The 17,054-nt window shown below is 46.5% G+C and overlaps 1 protein-coding gene across 1 annotated transcript in view; it reads right to left on the bottom strand.

The window, feature by feature from the left end:
* The window catches only part of dnah9 (dynein, axonemal, heavy chain 9), a 591,107-nt gene that overhangs the window by 28,153 nt on the left and 545,900 nt on the right, over window positions 1-17,054 (bottom strand). Inside the window, exons 65-68 of the mRNA XM_078225415.1 lie at window positions 15,885-16,076; window positions 13,821-13,991; window positions 3,287-3,469; window positions 1,916-2,305 (exon numbers count right to left, since the gene is read on the bottom strand). Of these exons, the coding sequence (XP_078081541.1) occupies window positions 1,916-2,305; window positions 3,287-3,469; window positions 13,821-13,991; window positions 15,885-16,076 (936 nt within the window). The remainder of the gene's footprint in view (window positions 1-1,915; window positions 2,306-3,286; window positions 3,470-13,820; window positions 13,992-15,884; window positions 16,077-17,054) is intronic.

Raw genomic sequence — 17,054 nt, 5'->3', positions numbered from 1 at the left:
CTGACAGCTTGACAGGGCAGCGCACCATATAATCCGAGTGATGCATTATACCGGAGAATTTAGATTGATAGTTTCAGTATGCAGATTGAAACATGCTGATCCCGTCACCTATCCTGTTCTGTTTTAGATTCACACTATAATTTGCAAGAAAAAATAATTAGAAAATGCTTCAATGAGCAAAGCAGTGGCCAACAGATTGTGAGAATTAATTTTGCTTGTCGACCGTTGCCAGAATTCCAGCCTAATTTTTTGTTTATTTATTTATATCCATCAGCAAGCTGCTGAAAGATACAAACAGGGATTAGTATTGAGTATGTACCACAAGAACTACCAATTTCGTACTCTCACACTGTATCACGTGGATACGAGTCGCAGCTGCACATTTGAAAGAGAATGCCGTACTTTACCTGAGATTGACATTGGAAAGAATGCTGAAAGCAAGTAATGCAGGAGACAAGTTGGGCTGGCACGGTGGCACAGTGGTTAGCACTGCTGCCTCACAGTGCCAGGGACCTGGTTCAATTCCAGCCTCGGGTCACTGTCTGTGTGGAGTTTGCACTTTCTCCACGTGTCTGCGTGGGTTTCCTCCGGGTGCTCCGGTTTCCTCCCACGTCTAAAGATGTGCAGGTTAGGTTGATTGACCGTGCTAAATTGACCCGAGTGTCAGGGGGATTAGCAGGGTAAATGTGTGGGGTTGCGGGAATAGGGCCTGGGTGGGATTGTGGTCGGTGCAGACTCGATGGGTCGAATGGCCTCTTTCTGTACTGTAGGGATTCTATGACTCTAAATTTACACTGTTTCAAGCATTAGTGTGTAGCTGTGTGGGAACTTCATATAAACATAAGACCACAAGAAGGGGGAGGTGATGGTCAGGAATAGGAACAGGAGTTGGTCGTTAAGCCTCTTAAGCCTGTTTTGCCATTCATTTGCCATTCATAGAATCCCTACAGTACAGAAGGAGGCAATTTGGTCATCGAGTTAGTAATGATTCTCCGAAAGAACATCCCATCTAGGCCCTATTCCTGTAACCCAATGGATATACCCCACTAATCCCCCTAACCAATACATCTTGGGACACTAAGGGGCAATTTAGCACAGCCAATCCACCTAACCTGCACATCTTTCGACTGTGGAAGGAAACCGGAGCACCCGGAGGAAACCCACGCAGATGCGGGGAAAATTTGCAAACTCCACACAGTCATCTAAGACCGGAATTGAACCAGGGTCCCTGGCACTGTGAGACAGCAGTGCTAACCACTGTGCTACCGTGTCATGCCACCATTCAATAGGATCGTGGCTGATCATATAAAGGTAACATTTGTGAAGTTTATTTATTAGTGTTCCAAGTAGGCTTACATTAACACTGCAATGAAGTTACTGTGAAAATCCCCCAGTCGGCACACTCCGACACGCCTGTTCGGGTACACTGAGGGAGAATTTAGCATGGCCAATACACGTCTTAGGGACAGTGGGAGGAAACCGGAGCACCCGAAGGAAACTCATGCAGATACGGGGAGAACGCGCAGACTCCGCACAGACAGTGACCCAATCCGGGAATCGAACCCGGGTCTCTGGCACTGTGAGGCAGCAGTGCTAACCACTGTGCCACTGAGCCACCCTTGAATGACATGAAACCTTCCAAACGTAACGTCTGTTCTGATCAATCAATGTAGGCAAATAGTTGGGATAAGCAACTGTATCGAAATGCCCAGAAGTGATGTTTGCCTCTTTTAAATGGGTTCCTGTCGTGTCGCCACTCAGCCTGTTTACGATGACCTAAACAATGACTTTAATTAAAGAGGACTTGAACCTCCCGATATGATGGACTTAGTTCTAATCTTGCAGCCTGTTCAACAAAAAAAGCAAGAGTTTTCAATCTAAATTAGATCCGGTGGGAGAAAATCTGTTGGAATACCTGGGAATCCCAGCGTGCACCCTCCATGAACAGACCGTGTACGTAGGAGCCTTCACGGGGAGGGCTGCTGCAGTCCTCACGATTTTTCTTTGTGACGTCGCACTGAAGGCACATTTTGTCCAGAGGCCACTCGTTCCTCCTGGCCATCGACTGCATGATTGCCGTGAGGAAAGACTGCGGGTTGAAGAATCCGGCCAGCCACACTGCCGAAGGGAGGGCAAAGTCGGCCGTCCAGGTCTCCAGCTCCTTGATGCGGCTGAGGAGGTCCACAAACCAGTTGGCCAGCCCAGCCATTGACGGGTAGGCTCGCTTACTCCAGGAATCTGGCACTTGATCAAAGAAGATGGCATTTTGCAGATTCTCCATGTCACTCGTCATAGTCAGTTCCCCCTAGGAAAACAACAGAGCAGGCAGGAAAAAAAAATCAGTGCAAGTGATTGACCCCAAGCAGCAGGACTTGTGTCCATTTTGTACCATCTTTGGCACAAGATTTGGCCAGAACAATCACCATGATGTGAGAAATTGGTTTTGTGATTAACTAAGATAATTGTGCGAGTGTTTGCTTTGATTATCTGAACAAACTAAACCTACTGTTATATTCTTCAGCCACGCATGAAAGGCACAGGGCTAGGAGGAAGCAAAGAATGGTAAAGTCCCCTCCTGACAGGGCAGCAGAGGAAGGAGTAAAGTGGTGAAGATGTCTCTGTGCTCTTCAGAAGAGCATACTTGATTTCTCAAAGGTTGTGGTAAAATCTTCCCCGGCAGCATTTAAAGGCACATGAGAATTAAACCGTTCTATTGAGCTTCATTAAGAGTCACATGAGCTCAATTCCACTCAAAACCCATCCACCTGGAATGTGCAAGATCCCTTGGAATAATATCTAGGGAACTCGGGCTGCAAGTTTGACTTTGGATGGTAGTTGAAAACAGACAAGCTAAATGACTTGCCTGTTATACTTTGCACCCTGTAAATGTTTGCATATAGAATCCCTACAGTGCAGAAGGAGGCCATTCGGCCCATCAAGTCTGTACTGACTCTCTGACAGAGTGCCTTACCCAGGCCCTCTTCCCTATCCTATCCCCATAACCCCACACATTTTACCAGTTTCCTCCCACACTTCAAAGATGTGCAAGTTAGATGGATTGGCCATGCTAAATTGTCCCTTAGTGTTCCAAAATGTGTTGGTTAGAGGGATTAGCCATGTGAAATGTGTGGGATTACGGGGATAGGGCTGAGGAGTGGGCCTGGTTAAGAGAGTCAGAGAGTCAGTGCAGACACAATTGGCCGAATGGCCTCTTCTGCACTGTAAGGATTCTATGATTCTAAATGCAAATGGTTTTATTCAGCTGTCAGGATGTTTTACAAGGTACCTTTAATCCCAAGTCCAGCTCCTTAAGCGAGCGCTTGATCTCCGAGGTAAGAGTGTTCATTCTCTCACACTCCTGAAAAGCCACCACGATGTAGGGAGTCCGCTCCTCCGCCTTGCTCATCAACTCTGTGATGTTAAACTCCTCGGGTAACTTTTCCATGATCTCGTCCAGAACAGCCTTTACCTGGAATGCCGAAGGACAGGAAGGAGAGCTGTGAGTAACTCTGCAGGGTCGAACCCTGGCAACTTTCTGAATAATGGGTTAGAACTTGCTCGCTGCTGAGATTTACAGCTTTGGTAGTGATCCACTTTGCATTCGGCGCTGACATATGACAATAGTATTAATGGCCAGTTCCACAGTGGATGCAACTTAAGAGTCAGCACTTTCAACGGTGAGAGAGTTGCTAGTTTTGCGGGGCAGATTACAAAAATGGGATGACAGGGGAGTCAACGAGTTCATCGGGGAGAGTAAAAATTCTGAGCTTCTGTACTCTGTGGGCAGAATTTAATGCCTTCCCCTGTGGTGAGTTTGGTGGCACAAGGGGCAATTAATCAGGGCATGAGGCGAGCGGGTAGGAACCCCACCACTTTCCTGCCTCCATCCTGATTAAGAACATGGCAGGAGGACCCATGAATGGCCTTCCTACACCGCCACCAATTGAAGCCCTTAACTGGACGATTAATGACCCCCATCACCTCCAATAAGTACTGTCCTATGTCTCTATTTAACTGAGTTACTGGGATAGTTAAAAATTGTTTCATATGAATCTCAATGTTGGGGGATTAGGATATTTACAGTTTCATTAACCAGTATAACATAGCAGCTGAGGCTTTAAATTCCAAGAAGTTGTGCACTGTTTCCACCTCTTCATCTTTTCTTTCAATCCAAAGGTTTTCTCGGGACTAATGGCCTGGATTTTACACCTGTCGGATGTGCCCCGTGGGTGGCTCCCGGACGACCTTGCGTTAGTGATCCAATTTCACGCTGTCTAGCCAATTAAGGCTCGCCTGGTGTGAAACAAATCCCTCGAGTGGTCAGGGCGTCCAGTCGGGGGCAGGGCAGGCGCCAGGTCCAATGGTGACCCAGCTGGGGCTTTAACAAGTTGGACTTGGGCAGCACGGTGGCAAAGTGGTTAGCACTGCTGCCTCACAGCACCAGGGACATGGGTTCGATTCCCGGCTTGGGTCACAGTCTGTGTGGAGTTTGGAGTTTGGACATTCTCCCCATATCTGCGTAGGTTTCCTCCAGATGCTCCAGTTTCCTCCCACAGTCCGAAAGATATGCGGGTTAGGTGCATTGGCCATGCTAAATTGCCCCTTAGGGTCAGGGGGACTAGCTAGTGTATGGGGATAGGGGTCTGGTTGGGATTGTGGTTGGTGCAGACTCAAGGGGCCGAATGGCCTCCTTCTGCACTGTAGGGATTCTACGATTCTATGAAGCATCGTTGGATTTTGGTATGAGCTTCGGGGAATTGTCCGAAAGAGAACGGCTCACCTTACCCTTACCCTCAGTCATGGCCTCCGCACCCAGGGGACACGACAGGTGGGAGGGCAAGGCCAACGGGTACTCTGCTCCCTGCTTTTCGGATGAATACCTCAGTGTGCTGATGGAGGAGGTCAGTGCCAGGCCAGACATTTTGATTCCAAGGAACGGCAGGAGGAGGCCACTGCACTTGACCAAGAAGACCTGGGCAGAGGTGGCATCGCAGGTCAGTGGCCATGACATGGATCCAATGCTGCAGCGGGGGGGCGGGCAGAGAGGGGGTGGGGGGGGGGGGGGTGGCAACGTTCACAAACAGAAGTTTCAGTCAATGAAAACACAAGAAAGGCTTTTCATTGGTGATCATCCATTCTGCCTTTATTTGTTAATCTGTTCACTGGTATGACTGCTATAATATTTAGTTCATTGTCTGTAAGTGCCAAGAGCAAATAAATGTTCCTGTTGATGTTCATGGCCTGAGTATGTTTTGCTTGCTACACAGATGTAGGGCATGCCAGTGTCTCATGCTGGACATGAGGGACTGTAAACCTTAATGCACAGGTACTGAGTGAACTTGGGTTCAATGGAATGGGTCATTGCAAACGTCCACAAAGGAGGTGATGCCCCTGGTATGAGGTGAAAGCAGTGCCTTGGCAGCCTAGCAGAAGGTGCATTGAATTAAGGTCTTCCTGGCATCCCTGTCTCCCAGAAAGTTCCAGACGTATGCCTCCACATCCTCATTGTGTTATTTCCCGGGTACCGCTTCTGATCCCCCATGGGAGGCCTGTGGAGCTGCCTCAGTATTCTCGTCCTCAAGGGCCCTCCCCTTTCCAGAGCCAGATTGTGCAGAGCGCAGCATGCAACATCTATAAGAGGCACTCACTGTGGAAGTTATTGCAGTGCTCCCGCTGAATGGTACTGGCATTTAAACCTCATCCTCAGCAGACCAATGGTCCTTTCTATCACCACCCTTGTGGAGGCGTGACTCCCATCATACCTCTCCTCCACTTCTGTCTTTGGGTGCCGGAGAGACATTTATAAGCTACCTTTTCAATGGAAAGGCTCTGTCACTCTGTAGTCATCCAGCAGTTGAGCTGGAGCGATGAACAGCCCGGGTACCTGTGAATGCTGGAGGATGTAAATGCATCATGGGAGTTGCCAGGATACCGTGCGCAGACTTACAGAATCTGCATCTTGTGGTCACAAACTATCGCGTATCCATGCAGTTCTTCCTGTTCATGAAGGCATGCAGCTCACTCAGTGGTGCCCTGATGGCCACATGAGTGCAGTCAATGGCACTCTGGATGTGGGGGAACCCTTCAATTGCAGTGAAGCCTCTGGCTCACTCAGCCTGGATGGCCTTGTCCGTCCCGTAATGAATAAGTGTCATGAACCACCTGAACAGAGTGTCAGTGACCAGCTTGACGCTATTGTGGGCAACAGACTGGAACACTCTGCATAGATTCCCCACTGACCCCTGGGAAGAGGGGAAAGAAGCTGATGGTTACTGTGATCTTTAGAGCCATCGGCATGGGGTAGCCACCCACACAGTTGGGGGCAATATCTGGCCTATCATCTGATATAAGGAAGTCACAGTCTCCCTGGATAGGTCGAGCCTCCTTCGTCACTGCACCTCTGACATGTTGGAGCAGCTGGATTACTGCCTGTACACTCTGGCAGTAGGGTACTTCTTCCACTTTGCACTCCCTGCTGATTCCTGCTCCCTCCTGTGTCTGTGCCTCTGCTCACACAGGTCACTCCCTACGCCTGCAGACACCAGGCCTCCTCTCCCTTTTGCCCCTCTCTTCCTTCTCCAAGGAGCTCACACTAATGGAGTAGCCAATCCCCATTACCAGAGAAACAGAAAGCTGCCTGCTGATCAGAAGGCTCCACAAGTTGTAAATCCTCTCAGAGACACCAGTGAGTCCTGAAATGAAGGCTAGCAATGCAAATACTGAAAATCAAAACAGGGTGGCATGGTGGCACAGTGGTTAGCACTGCTGCCTCACAGCGCCAGGGACTCGGGTTTGATTCCAACCTTGGGTGGAGTTTGCACGTTCTCCCCGTGTATGCATGGGTTTCCGCTGAGTGCTCCGGTTCCCTCCCACAGTTCAAAGCTGTGCAGATTAGGTGGATAGGCCATGCTAAACTGCCCGTAGTGTCCAAAGATGCGTAGGTTAGGGGAATTAGCAGGGTAAATATGTGGGGTTATGGGGATAGGGCCTGGATGGGATACTCTGTCGGAGAGTTGGTGTAGATTGATGGACCGAATGGCCATCTTCTGCACTGTAGGGATTCTATGATCTAGAATTCAACATTCTATGATAAAGCTATCAAGTGTCACTAAGCAACCAGCAGCAAACTACCTCCTAAACATCTCAGGACTGGCAATGCTCCAGGCTCCTCTAACTCACCATTGGATGACATCATGAAAAACAATGGAATGGCCCCAGGCCCATGCTTCCATGCGATGAGGGGAAAATCGCACAGGCAATGTAAAATCTCAGTCAATAGGCTTTTTAATGGCCTTCACGTTAATGGCCCTTTAATTGTCCATGGGCACAGCTCCGACACCCACACATGCCCACCAACCTCAATATTGTAAGGGTGCGTGATGACGTCAGGATGCCATGCTCAATGTCATTTCATGCCCGACTGTGGAATATAAAATTCAGGCCAGTGACTAGATCATAGAATAGAATCCCTACAGTGCAGAAGGAGGCCATTCAGCCCATCGAGTCTGCACCAACCACAATCCCACCCAGGTCCTGTACCCATAACCCCATGCATTCACCCGAGCTGGTCTTCCTGACACTAAGGGGCAATTTAGCATGGCCTATCCACCTAACCCACACATCTTTGGACTGTGGGAGAAAACCAGAGCACGTGGAGGAAACCCACGCAGACACAGGGAGAACGTGGAAACTCCGCACCGACAGTGAACTAAGTTGGGAATTGACCCCAGGTCCCTGGCGCCATGAGGCAGCAGTGCTAACCACTGTTCCACCCTGTTAAGTGTTTGCTGAAAATAATTAAGTCTTATAGAGCTCTCAGGCGAAATTTCTTCTGCTGGAATTTTACCACCTCGCCTGCCCCAGAATCGGGGTGGACGAGGCTCGCAGAAGGGCATTCTCCGTTGGCCTCGGACGGGATCTTACGAGCCCCGGGCGGGCGAGGCGGTAAAATTCCGGCACTGGTCTCTCTGTGGAAGTTGCTCACGTTTCTCTGTCTTGCCCCCTTCTCTCAGTCTTCGCCAGTTGCCCTTACTCACTGGCAACACTGTCGGGGAAGGGAAGAGGGAGCTGCCTGCCACGTCAGCTCCACGCTGGCCCGAGCTGAAAGCGGTGGATGCTCTGGAATTAATATCCTCAACATGTTGAACTCCAAAACGTGCCAACAAAATAAATTTCCTTGAACATCTTACTGATCAGATTTGGAATTAACCACCTTTAAACTGATGTTGACATTTAATAAAAGCAGTCGGTGCTGCTATTAAATATGTTCTGTCATCCTTAATGGTTTCTGGTTACCTTCTGTACATTGAGTGATTGTGGGAACTGACACTAATTTGCTCCTTGTGTTCGCTATATTGTGTTTCATGTTAACATTGGCCTATTTTAGTTGACACATTAGTATGTAAACTTCCGATCTTTTCAGCAGGATCACAGCAACAACTCGATTTAGCTGCTATCTGAATTCTTGTCACAGATATTAGAACAAAAAAACACATCTGCTTGGGTATTATATTGCCCACATGCATCTCAGCAAGGGATGTCACCCCGCTCCGCCCGCTTGGAGGAGAGGGGCACGTTAAAATGTGTTGGGTCGCTAGTCCACCCCCCTTCAAGCCACCCCTGGCCCAATCCCCATAATAGTAGGAAGGTGGGAACCAAAGTTGGCAGCCCGCCCACCATTTAAAAGAAAAATGAATGGTCAATGGAGCTTGTTAGCAAGCCAACTGACCCAAGTATTATGCCACCCACTCCATAATACAGTTGGCATGAGCAGGCAGGCAGGAGACAGGTGGCCATTATTTAAACTGCTGCTGCTGAGAAGGCAGGCAGGAAGAGGAGTGGAAAATCAGCAGGTACCCTGTACACTTCGGGGGTGACCTTTCCCGAAGATGGAATCTCCCCTTTGTTCCTCCCTGTTTGGATTCGAAACCCATCCCCTCCAAAGCTCCTTGCCAGGCTCCCCAGTACCTTCCATCTAAAAGCCCAGACTCCCCTGAGCCGGGACGCCGTGGCTGCTTTATTAGTGTCACAAGTGGGCTTACATTAACACTGCAATGACATTACTGTGAAAATCCTCTGGTCGCCACACTCCGGCGCCTGTTCAGGTACACTGAGGAAGAATTGAGCATGGCCAATGCACCAAACCAGCATGTCTTTCAGACTGTGGGAGGAAACTGGAGTGCGGTTTCTTAGGTTGCCATTAATTCAACACCACCAGTTTGCTGAATTCTCCAAGCATACTACTTCAACAAGTACCTCAACTACCGCACAGCTGAGGGAGAGCTGTTCTCCCATGTTTCCCTCTGCAAAATAACACCCTCCAACCCACATTCCCTCCCCCTCTCTGAGGTAAGACTGGGACAAATATGGGTGAACTTGCCCAGACAGCTTGAAATTTTCAGGGGATAATGAGCAGAAACAGTTTGAATTCAAAAGCCTCTTTACTGAAGAGATGGAATGTAGATTTTCTTTTCCTGATTCACTCTTTGAATTCATCTGAGCAAAACATGACCATTCAAGACTAATTATCAGGCCACACTAACTTGAAAATAGTGATGAAAAAGATGCACATTTAAGTCCGTAACGCATTCAATCTGCAAATGGAAACTTTTGCCCAGTGAGAATGCAAAGGAAGCATGCGGCTGAATGGGGGAGGAAGCCTACACGAACATGGGGAGAACGTGCAGATTCCACACAGACTGTGACACAAGTAAGTGTACCAAGAGCTGGTGCAACATTCCCTCTGGAATTCCACTTGTCACTGGATGCAAACGCTATTTGCATACAGTATTTGCACTGCCTTGTGCCTAATCACACATTTGTACACAAAGAGATTGGAGGACTTTAATAAGAGATTTATCATTAAAATATGCCAATGGAGAGGAGTTCATTAATGACAACAATTTCATCCAAAGGAATGCCAACTGTTCTGTCTGGCTCATTATTTTTTCAAGGGATGACAACTCCAAAGAACAGCAATTACGGTGGTCAGAAAATATGAAGAACAGGTCGCATATTAACTCTTTAGCTGCTGCTAACCCCCCACATCTATTATGTACATTCTTGGGGTACAGCAGCTGTCACAGAAGCACAAAGTAGATTGAAGAATTGTTGTAACTGAATATATTAAAAAGAAAAATAATGGCCCCATTCGGAGATCTTCCAAGCACAATCTATTAGCAGATATAATTTAGCCTGCACAACATTTCTCAGCTGCTCAAGCACTTCTGGAGAACATTTGCCACCTGCTTATGCACCTCTGCCAATTCCTTGCTCGCCTCTTTGGCAGTCGGACATCTCAGGCTTTAGCTTACTCTCCAATGTCTACTTTCTACAAACTACAGTCCTATCTTTCAGAGTGCTGGCCAATGAACCAATATTACAATACATTTGCTCTTATACCAGAGCTGATGAACACAAAGAACACATCATTGCCTTTACTATCTGCTTTAGCATTTCTCTACCTTCTGAGCTCTTTGCTGCTTTTATCTAGATTAAACTCCAATATCAAGTGAGTAATGTGATTTAATGTTGTTTGAAATGCGAGTGTGAACTCTCATTTCGCACTCTGATTGCGTGCTTCAGATTTAAAGTATAAGTTATGGAAGGAAAACGTGGAAAGTGTCAAGAATGGTTAACACAGGCTCTATATTCACTGAAGTATTTTTGTACTTAAGATCTGTTGATGTAAAAGTCAGATTCTGTCTACTGAGGTGATGAAACCTTTGACCTTTGGTAGCCATCACCATGCACTGTGGTGTGGCAGTGACATACAGCTCTTTTTATCATAGAGACTGATCTTGGATTGAACTCTCTTATGCACAGTTTGTTGTTACCCGGAGGCTCAGAATCAGTTCAGAGTCCAAGAGACAAGTTATTAACATCATAAATCCTGATCGTGTTTCGTGTACACACTAATTGCTCCTGTCTGAATACAACTTAACATAACATACCACCAGGTATATGGATAAGAATGTTGGATCAATGTAACAATGCACATTTATTGAATGCCAATCACTGTTTTACTATTTCCTATCCAGGCTCCATTTAAGGTAACATGCATTCTCTGTAAACCAGTACCTCCCATAATAATTACAGTAATATTTCATAGGTAAATCAGCAGCTAAATGTTTTATTTGAAACCATTGGCGGCATGGTGGTTAGCACTGCTGCCTCACGGCTCCAGGACCCCGGATTCGATTCCCGGCTTGGGTCACTGTCTGTGTGGAGTTTGCACATTCTCCCCATGTCTGCGTGGGTTTCCTCCGGGTGCTCCGATTTCCTCTCTCAGTCCAAAAGTTGTGCTGGTTAGGTGCATTGGCCATGCTAAATTCTTCCTCAGTGTACCTGAATATGCGCTGCAATGTGGCAACTAGGGGATTTTCACAGTAACTTCATTGCAGTGTTAATGTTAGCCTAGTGACACGAATAAATAAACTTTAAACTTCAAACATTTCCAACGCTGATGACCTTGTTTTTTCTTTGGGATTTTTAGTTATTCTTGAAAAGGGAAAGTCAAAATCGATGGAAACTTTTAGAGCATAAAATTGCTTGGGAGCAAGCCCAGTCTTCAATAATGGGTGTAGCGAGAGATGGATCAGAGGCCCAGTTACATTGGCACTATTGCTCTTCATTGAGAAAAGAATAAATTATTAAGGAACAAAAGTAGAAAATGCTGGAAATACTCAGCAGGGCAGACAGTAGATGTGGAGCAAGAAACAGCATCAACATTTCAGGTCAATGGTCTTTCATTAGAACTGGGGTAAAGTAGAAAATGCAATTGGTTTTAAGCGAGTGAAACGTGAGAGGATAAAAAATTGGAAGAGAAGGGAAGGCCTCTGAAAGGGTGAAAAGTGGGAGACATTAAAATGACAGAGAGTTGATGGTGCAGAGTCAAAGAGAGTGGGAATGGAATAAAAGAAACAAAAGATGTGTCCCTGGGAGCTACAATTGTTTAAAGTTTATTTATTAGTGTCACAAGTAGGCTTACATTAACACTGCAATTAAGTTATTGTGAAAATCCCCTAGTTGCCACACTCCGGTGTCTGTTCGAGTTCACTGAAGGAGAATTTAGCATGGCCAATCCACCTAACCAGCACATCTTTCGGACTGTGGGAGAAAACAGGAGCACCCGGAGGAAACCCATGCAGACACGGGAAGAACGTGCAAACTCCGCACAAACAGTGACCCAAGCTGGGAATCGAACCCGGGTCCCTGGCACTGTGAGGCAGCAGTGTTAACCACCCATGGTAGAATACTGAACAACTGCTGACCAAAAGCAAAAACAAGAGAAAGGTCGAAACATGCAGAGAAAAGGAACGAAAAGAGGGGCAGTAGTCTTGATCTTGAGCCCAGAAGGTTGTAAAATGCCCAATTGAAAGTTGAGGTGCTGTTCTTCAAAATAGTGTTGTGTTTCACTGGAACAGTGCAGTAGGCCGAGGACAGTGTGATACCAAAGTGATATCGGGTGGCCCAGTTTAGCTCAGCTGGGTGGATGGCTGGTCAGTGATGCAGAGCGACGCCAACAGCACGGGTTCAATTCCCGTACCGGCTGAGGTTATTCATGAAGGCCCTGCCTTCCCCATCTTGCCCCTCGCCTGAGGTGTGGTGATCTGCAGGTTAAATCACCACCAGTCAGCTCTCCCCCTCAAAGCGGTGAGCAGCCTATGGTGACCTGGGACTATGGCGACTTGACCTTAAAAGTTGGAGAATTAAAATTACTGAAAGCTCGGGTCACGCCTGCAGACTGAAGAAAGGCTGTCTCTTCACTTGCCCCAGTGACACTCCCATTTGTCCCTGCCCACAACCTTCACTTTGCCAGACTTATTCATGTTCCCAGCATTATTGCTTTTATTTCAGATTTCCAACATCTGCAGTATTTTGATTCTGCATTAGTTGTAAATTTATTCGGGTTTCGATTCCTAATTGCTGACCTGGCTTCTGGCACTGGCTCCAATTTTAGTTTTGAGATGTGCTGGGGGTGGATGGGGTCCAATCATGGCAGGTGAAACCCAAAGGTATGTGTATCTGTCAGTTACTTTTTAACTCAGTCACCTTATTGTCATTTTACTCCTGGTTTTCTGGTCAATCCCCTGGATTTCATACAATCCTACAATCATACAATCTCTACAGTGCAGAAGGAGGCCATTTGGCCCATCGAGTCTGCACCGACAACAATCCCACCCAGGCCCTATCCCCGAAACCCCACACATTTACCTCGCTAACGTACGCATCCCAGGACACGAAGGGGCAATTTAGCATGGCCAATCAACTTAACCTGCACATCTTTGGACTGTGGGAGGAAACCGGAGCACCTGGAGGAAACCCACGCAGACACAGGGAGAGTGTGCAAACTCCACACAGTGACCTAAGCCGGGAATCGAACCCAGGTCCATGGAGCTGTGAGACAGTAGTGCTAACCACTGTGCTACCAATCTGCTCCTAAGGGGAAACCTCTGCGTATCCATCCTATCAAGTCCCAGGAAAATCAAATACATTTCAATGAGGTCACCTCCGATTCTTCTGGACTCCAGTCGTTATAGGCCTGATGGAAAGGTGTCCAAATGTATGTTTCTTTTCTATGCATCAACACATTAGGCTGAGAGCGGGTAAGGAATGTTGGAATGTGCTTATTGCATAAGCTAGTTTCTTATTAAGTGCGACCACACAAACTCCATTTATATCCAGCCTGTTATCAAAGTGATAAATGGACAAGTGTCAGTTTAATTTACATCTGGGATAACAAAGGCTGTGCGGCAAAATGGAATAATTACCATCAACCTTTGGGAAGGACAATGTGACTTCTTCAATGTGCATTTTACCTTCTCTTCACGTGTGGCCCCTCCACCTTCTCCGCCGCTGCTGTCCCTGGGCTGCATTTCTAGAACAGTGCGGAAGAGCTTCTCTGAGGTCAGTGTTAGGAAGCCAATCTCTGCATTGGGATGGAGACCGTACAGGTAGGGAGACTCCGGGGGCAGCAGATCATCAATGTACTGACCGAGAAAAGAGACATATTTTAAAAAACATACACGACTGAATTAAAGGCTGCACCTTGGATAACATAGATTGTTGCTGAAGCACAGATACACAAGAGTTTATATCACTAGACTTCCCATGGCATGCCCATGTGTAGTCTGGAGCATGGCTGTGATTCAGCTACTGAGCTGGGATGGTGTTTACCCTGATCTAACCTTGTACAGCTGCCAACTCGAAGTGTGTATATCCTGAGCTGACCTCCAGCCTATTTGCTGAGGGAGGATTTGCAGAAAAATGACGGTGTTTCATGAACTCTCAGTACATTTTCAGATGTCGGACAAAACCTACAGGAAATGGCGTTGAAACTGCCCAAGTCTAATTTTGCAAGGCAATCTTTTATGATTAGGAAAGAGAGCAGTTCAGCCCCATTACTCTCTTCTGTACCTCAATTCATATCCCTGGGATAATAATAGATTGCAGAAAAATGCTGGAAAATCTCAGCAGGTCTGACAGCATTTGTGGAGCAAGAGTAGAGCCTACGTTTCCAGTCTAGATGACCCTTCGTCAGAGCTCTAATGAAGGGTCATCTAGACTTGAAATGTTGGCTCTAACCTTGCTCCACAGATGCTGTCAGACCTGTTGAGATTTTCCAGCATTTTTCTGTTTTTAGATTCCAGCATCCGCAGTGTTATGCATTTATAATAATAGATTTTGTAGCTCCGTGTTTGTGGGGATGCACACCGTTAAAAATGATTTTTAACAGTGGAAACAATGTTGTTTGATGTCCTCCATTGCCATCACCCATGGGTTGGGGCGGCACAGTGATTAGAACTGTGGCCTCACAGCGCCAGGGACCCAAGTTCAATTATAACCAGTGTGTGGAATTTGCATGTTTTCCCTGCGTCTGCGTGGGTTTCCTCTGAGTCCTCAGTAGCTTTCACTAATGGAAGAGTCTCGAACAGGGGACATAGCTACAAGAGAAAGGGGCAGTCATTTAAAACTGAGGTGTGTAGAAATTTCTTCTCACAGAGGGTGGTGAATCTCTAGAATTCTCTGCCACAAAGGGTGGTGGAGGCTGGATTATTAGAAGTATTTAAAGTGGAGATGGATAAAGATTTGATAGATCAAGGAATAGAGGGCTATGGGGAAATGGCAGAGAAAAGGAGTTGAGGCAGGCATAGATCGGCCATGATCGTATTGAATGGCGAAGCAGCCTTGAAGGACCCAGTGGCCAACTCCTGCTTCTATTTCTTGTGTTGTGTTGTGTGCGCTCCGGTTTTCTCCCACAGTCCAAAGATGTGCAGGTTAGGTGGATTAGCCATGCCAAATGTGCGGGGTTACAGGGATAGGGCAGAGGGGAGGGACTGGGTGGGATGCTCTTTCAGAGAGTTGGTGCAGGCTCGATGGGCCGAATGGTCTCTTTCTGCAATGTAGGGATTCTATGGTTCTATAATCATCCCTAAGTGCTGTCATTCTCTTATTCTGTGAGCCAGCATTCATGATACATTGTTTTAGACAACATGAATCACAGTTTTTAGAAAGTTCCAGCTGGATTGGAGGGAGGATTAATAAATTCCTCAGTTAAAATGCTGAAATGGTAATTAAAAATAAATAGAGTCTAAAAATGTATGTTTTCAGAAATGACCAAAAAAGCCAAAAGCAGCAAATTAACATAAGATAGGAAATGCTTCATTAGCCCAATGTCCTTGACTACTGAAGGGAGAATTCGACACACAAAAATCTAAAATTTTATTTTAACGAGAGGCCATTCAGACTCAAGAAAGTTGCAGGTTTAGCAACAGATAGAAGTAAAATTCAGACATGCCACCATAACTAGGAGATTACTGAGGGCAAATCTGGTAACCAGTCAAGGGTGTAGATCTTTAAGTACACGGGAAATGATCATCTACCTGATGATAGCCATTGTAGTCCAAATTAGGAGGAAGAGGGAATCCTGCTGCCAAAAACACTTCTCCTTCCATCATCTCTGGTTTAATAAACTCCTCCAGGTAGGTTCTGCATAGCCTCCTATCCCAATCATCTGTGATGTGTCCTCCATACATAATCTCACCAAACAGGTAGCGCAAGTCATCATAGGGAACCTGTAACGAAGTAAAGATTTATTTAAACCAGAAGCTGTTGGAAATGCATAGCAGGTCCATCATTAGATTTGAGGATAAATGATGGGCTAATGTTCTATTGGAATGCCAACCAATAAATTTTACCTTGTCCTTCCTCTTAACCGATGCTGTTGAACTTACTGTGGGCGCGATCTTACCGGCCATTCATGCCACATTCCTACTGCAGTGAGGTTGAAGAATTTGGCGGCCAACCACTGTGTTGGATGGGAAAATCCCACTGGCGTGAATGGTGGTAAGATCCGGGTCTGTGTGTTTCCGACTTACTTTTCAGCATCCCCAATATTTCTCCTTTGTTATGCCTCCTGTATTTATTGTTTGCTTTTGTAGCAACCACATCAAGTCTTACAGTCTTGGTAATCTCTCCTGAACAGAGCATAACTCAATGAGCAAATGTGTCTCTCCTTCCTGCCCAGCCCCAACTGCGGAAGATGCATCTCAACAAGTGGCAATGAATCAATTACACAAGATGAGAAAGACTTATTTATTTCACCAACGTTCTCTGGATCATCCATATTTGATTACAGACAGTAGTAGACTGCCCGTGGTTCTTTTCACGAGTTAAGAGACATAAATGAGGTGAGCACATCTTTCTTCACTCACAGTCTGAGCTCTGACAGGTTATGCAAATAGCCAAGCCATAGCTCTACATTTCTCATTGAAAAATGGATGAATTGTCAAACTTAATCTCCAAGTACCAGTTTAAAAAGAAACCTGAAACTGTGTGAAATATAAATGGAATTTAGCTTATTTAGTCACCTTAAACCATCTGATCTGGCAATAAAGCGCTTCCTTACCATAGAATCCCTACAGTGCAGAAAGAAGCCATTCGGCCCATCAGGTCTGTACCGACTCTCCGACAGCATCTTACTCAGGCCCTATCCCCAGACATTGGGTATTTAACCTGCTGAACTCCCTCAGCTTCACATCGTGGGACTGAGG

This window comes from Mustelus asterias, chromosome 12, assembly GCF_964213995.1.
Source record: "Mustelus asterias chromosome 12, sMusAst1.hap1.1, whole genome shotgun sequence".
Classification (NCBI taxonomy): domain Eukaryota; kingdom Metazoa; phylum Chordata; class Chondrichthyes; order Carcharhiniformes; family Triakidae; genus Mustelus; species Mustelus asterias.
Note: the sequence above shows the minus strand (reverse complement) of the source record. Positions and strands in the feature narration are given on the sequence as shown.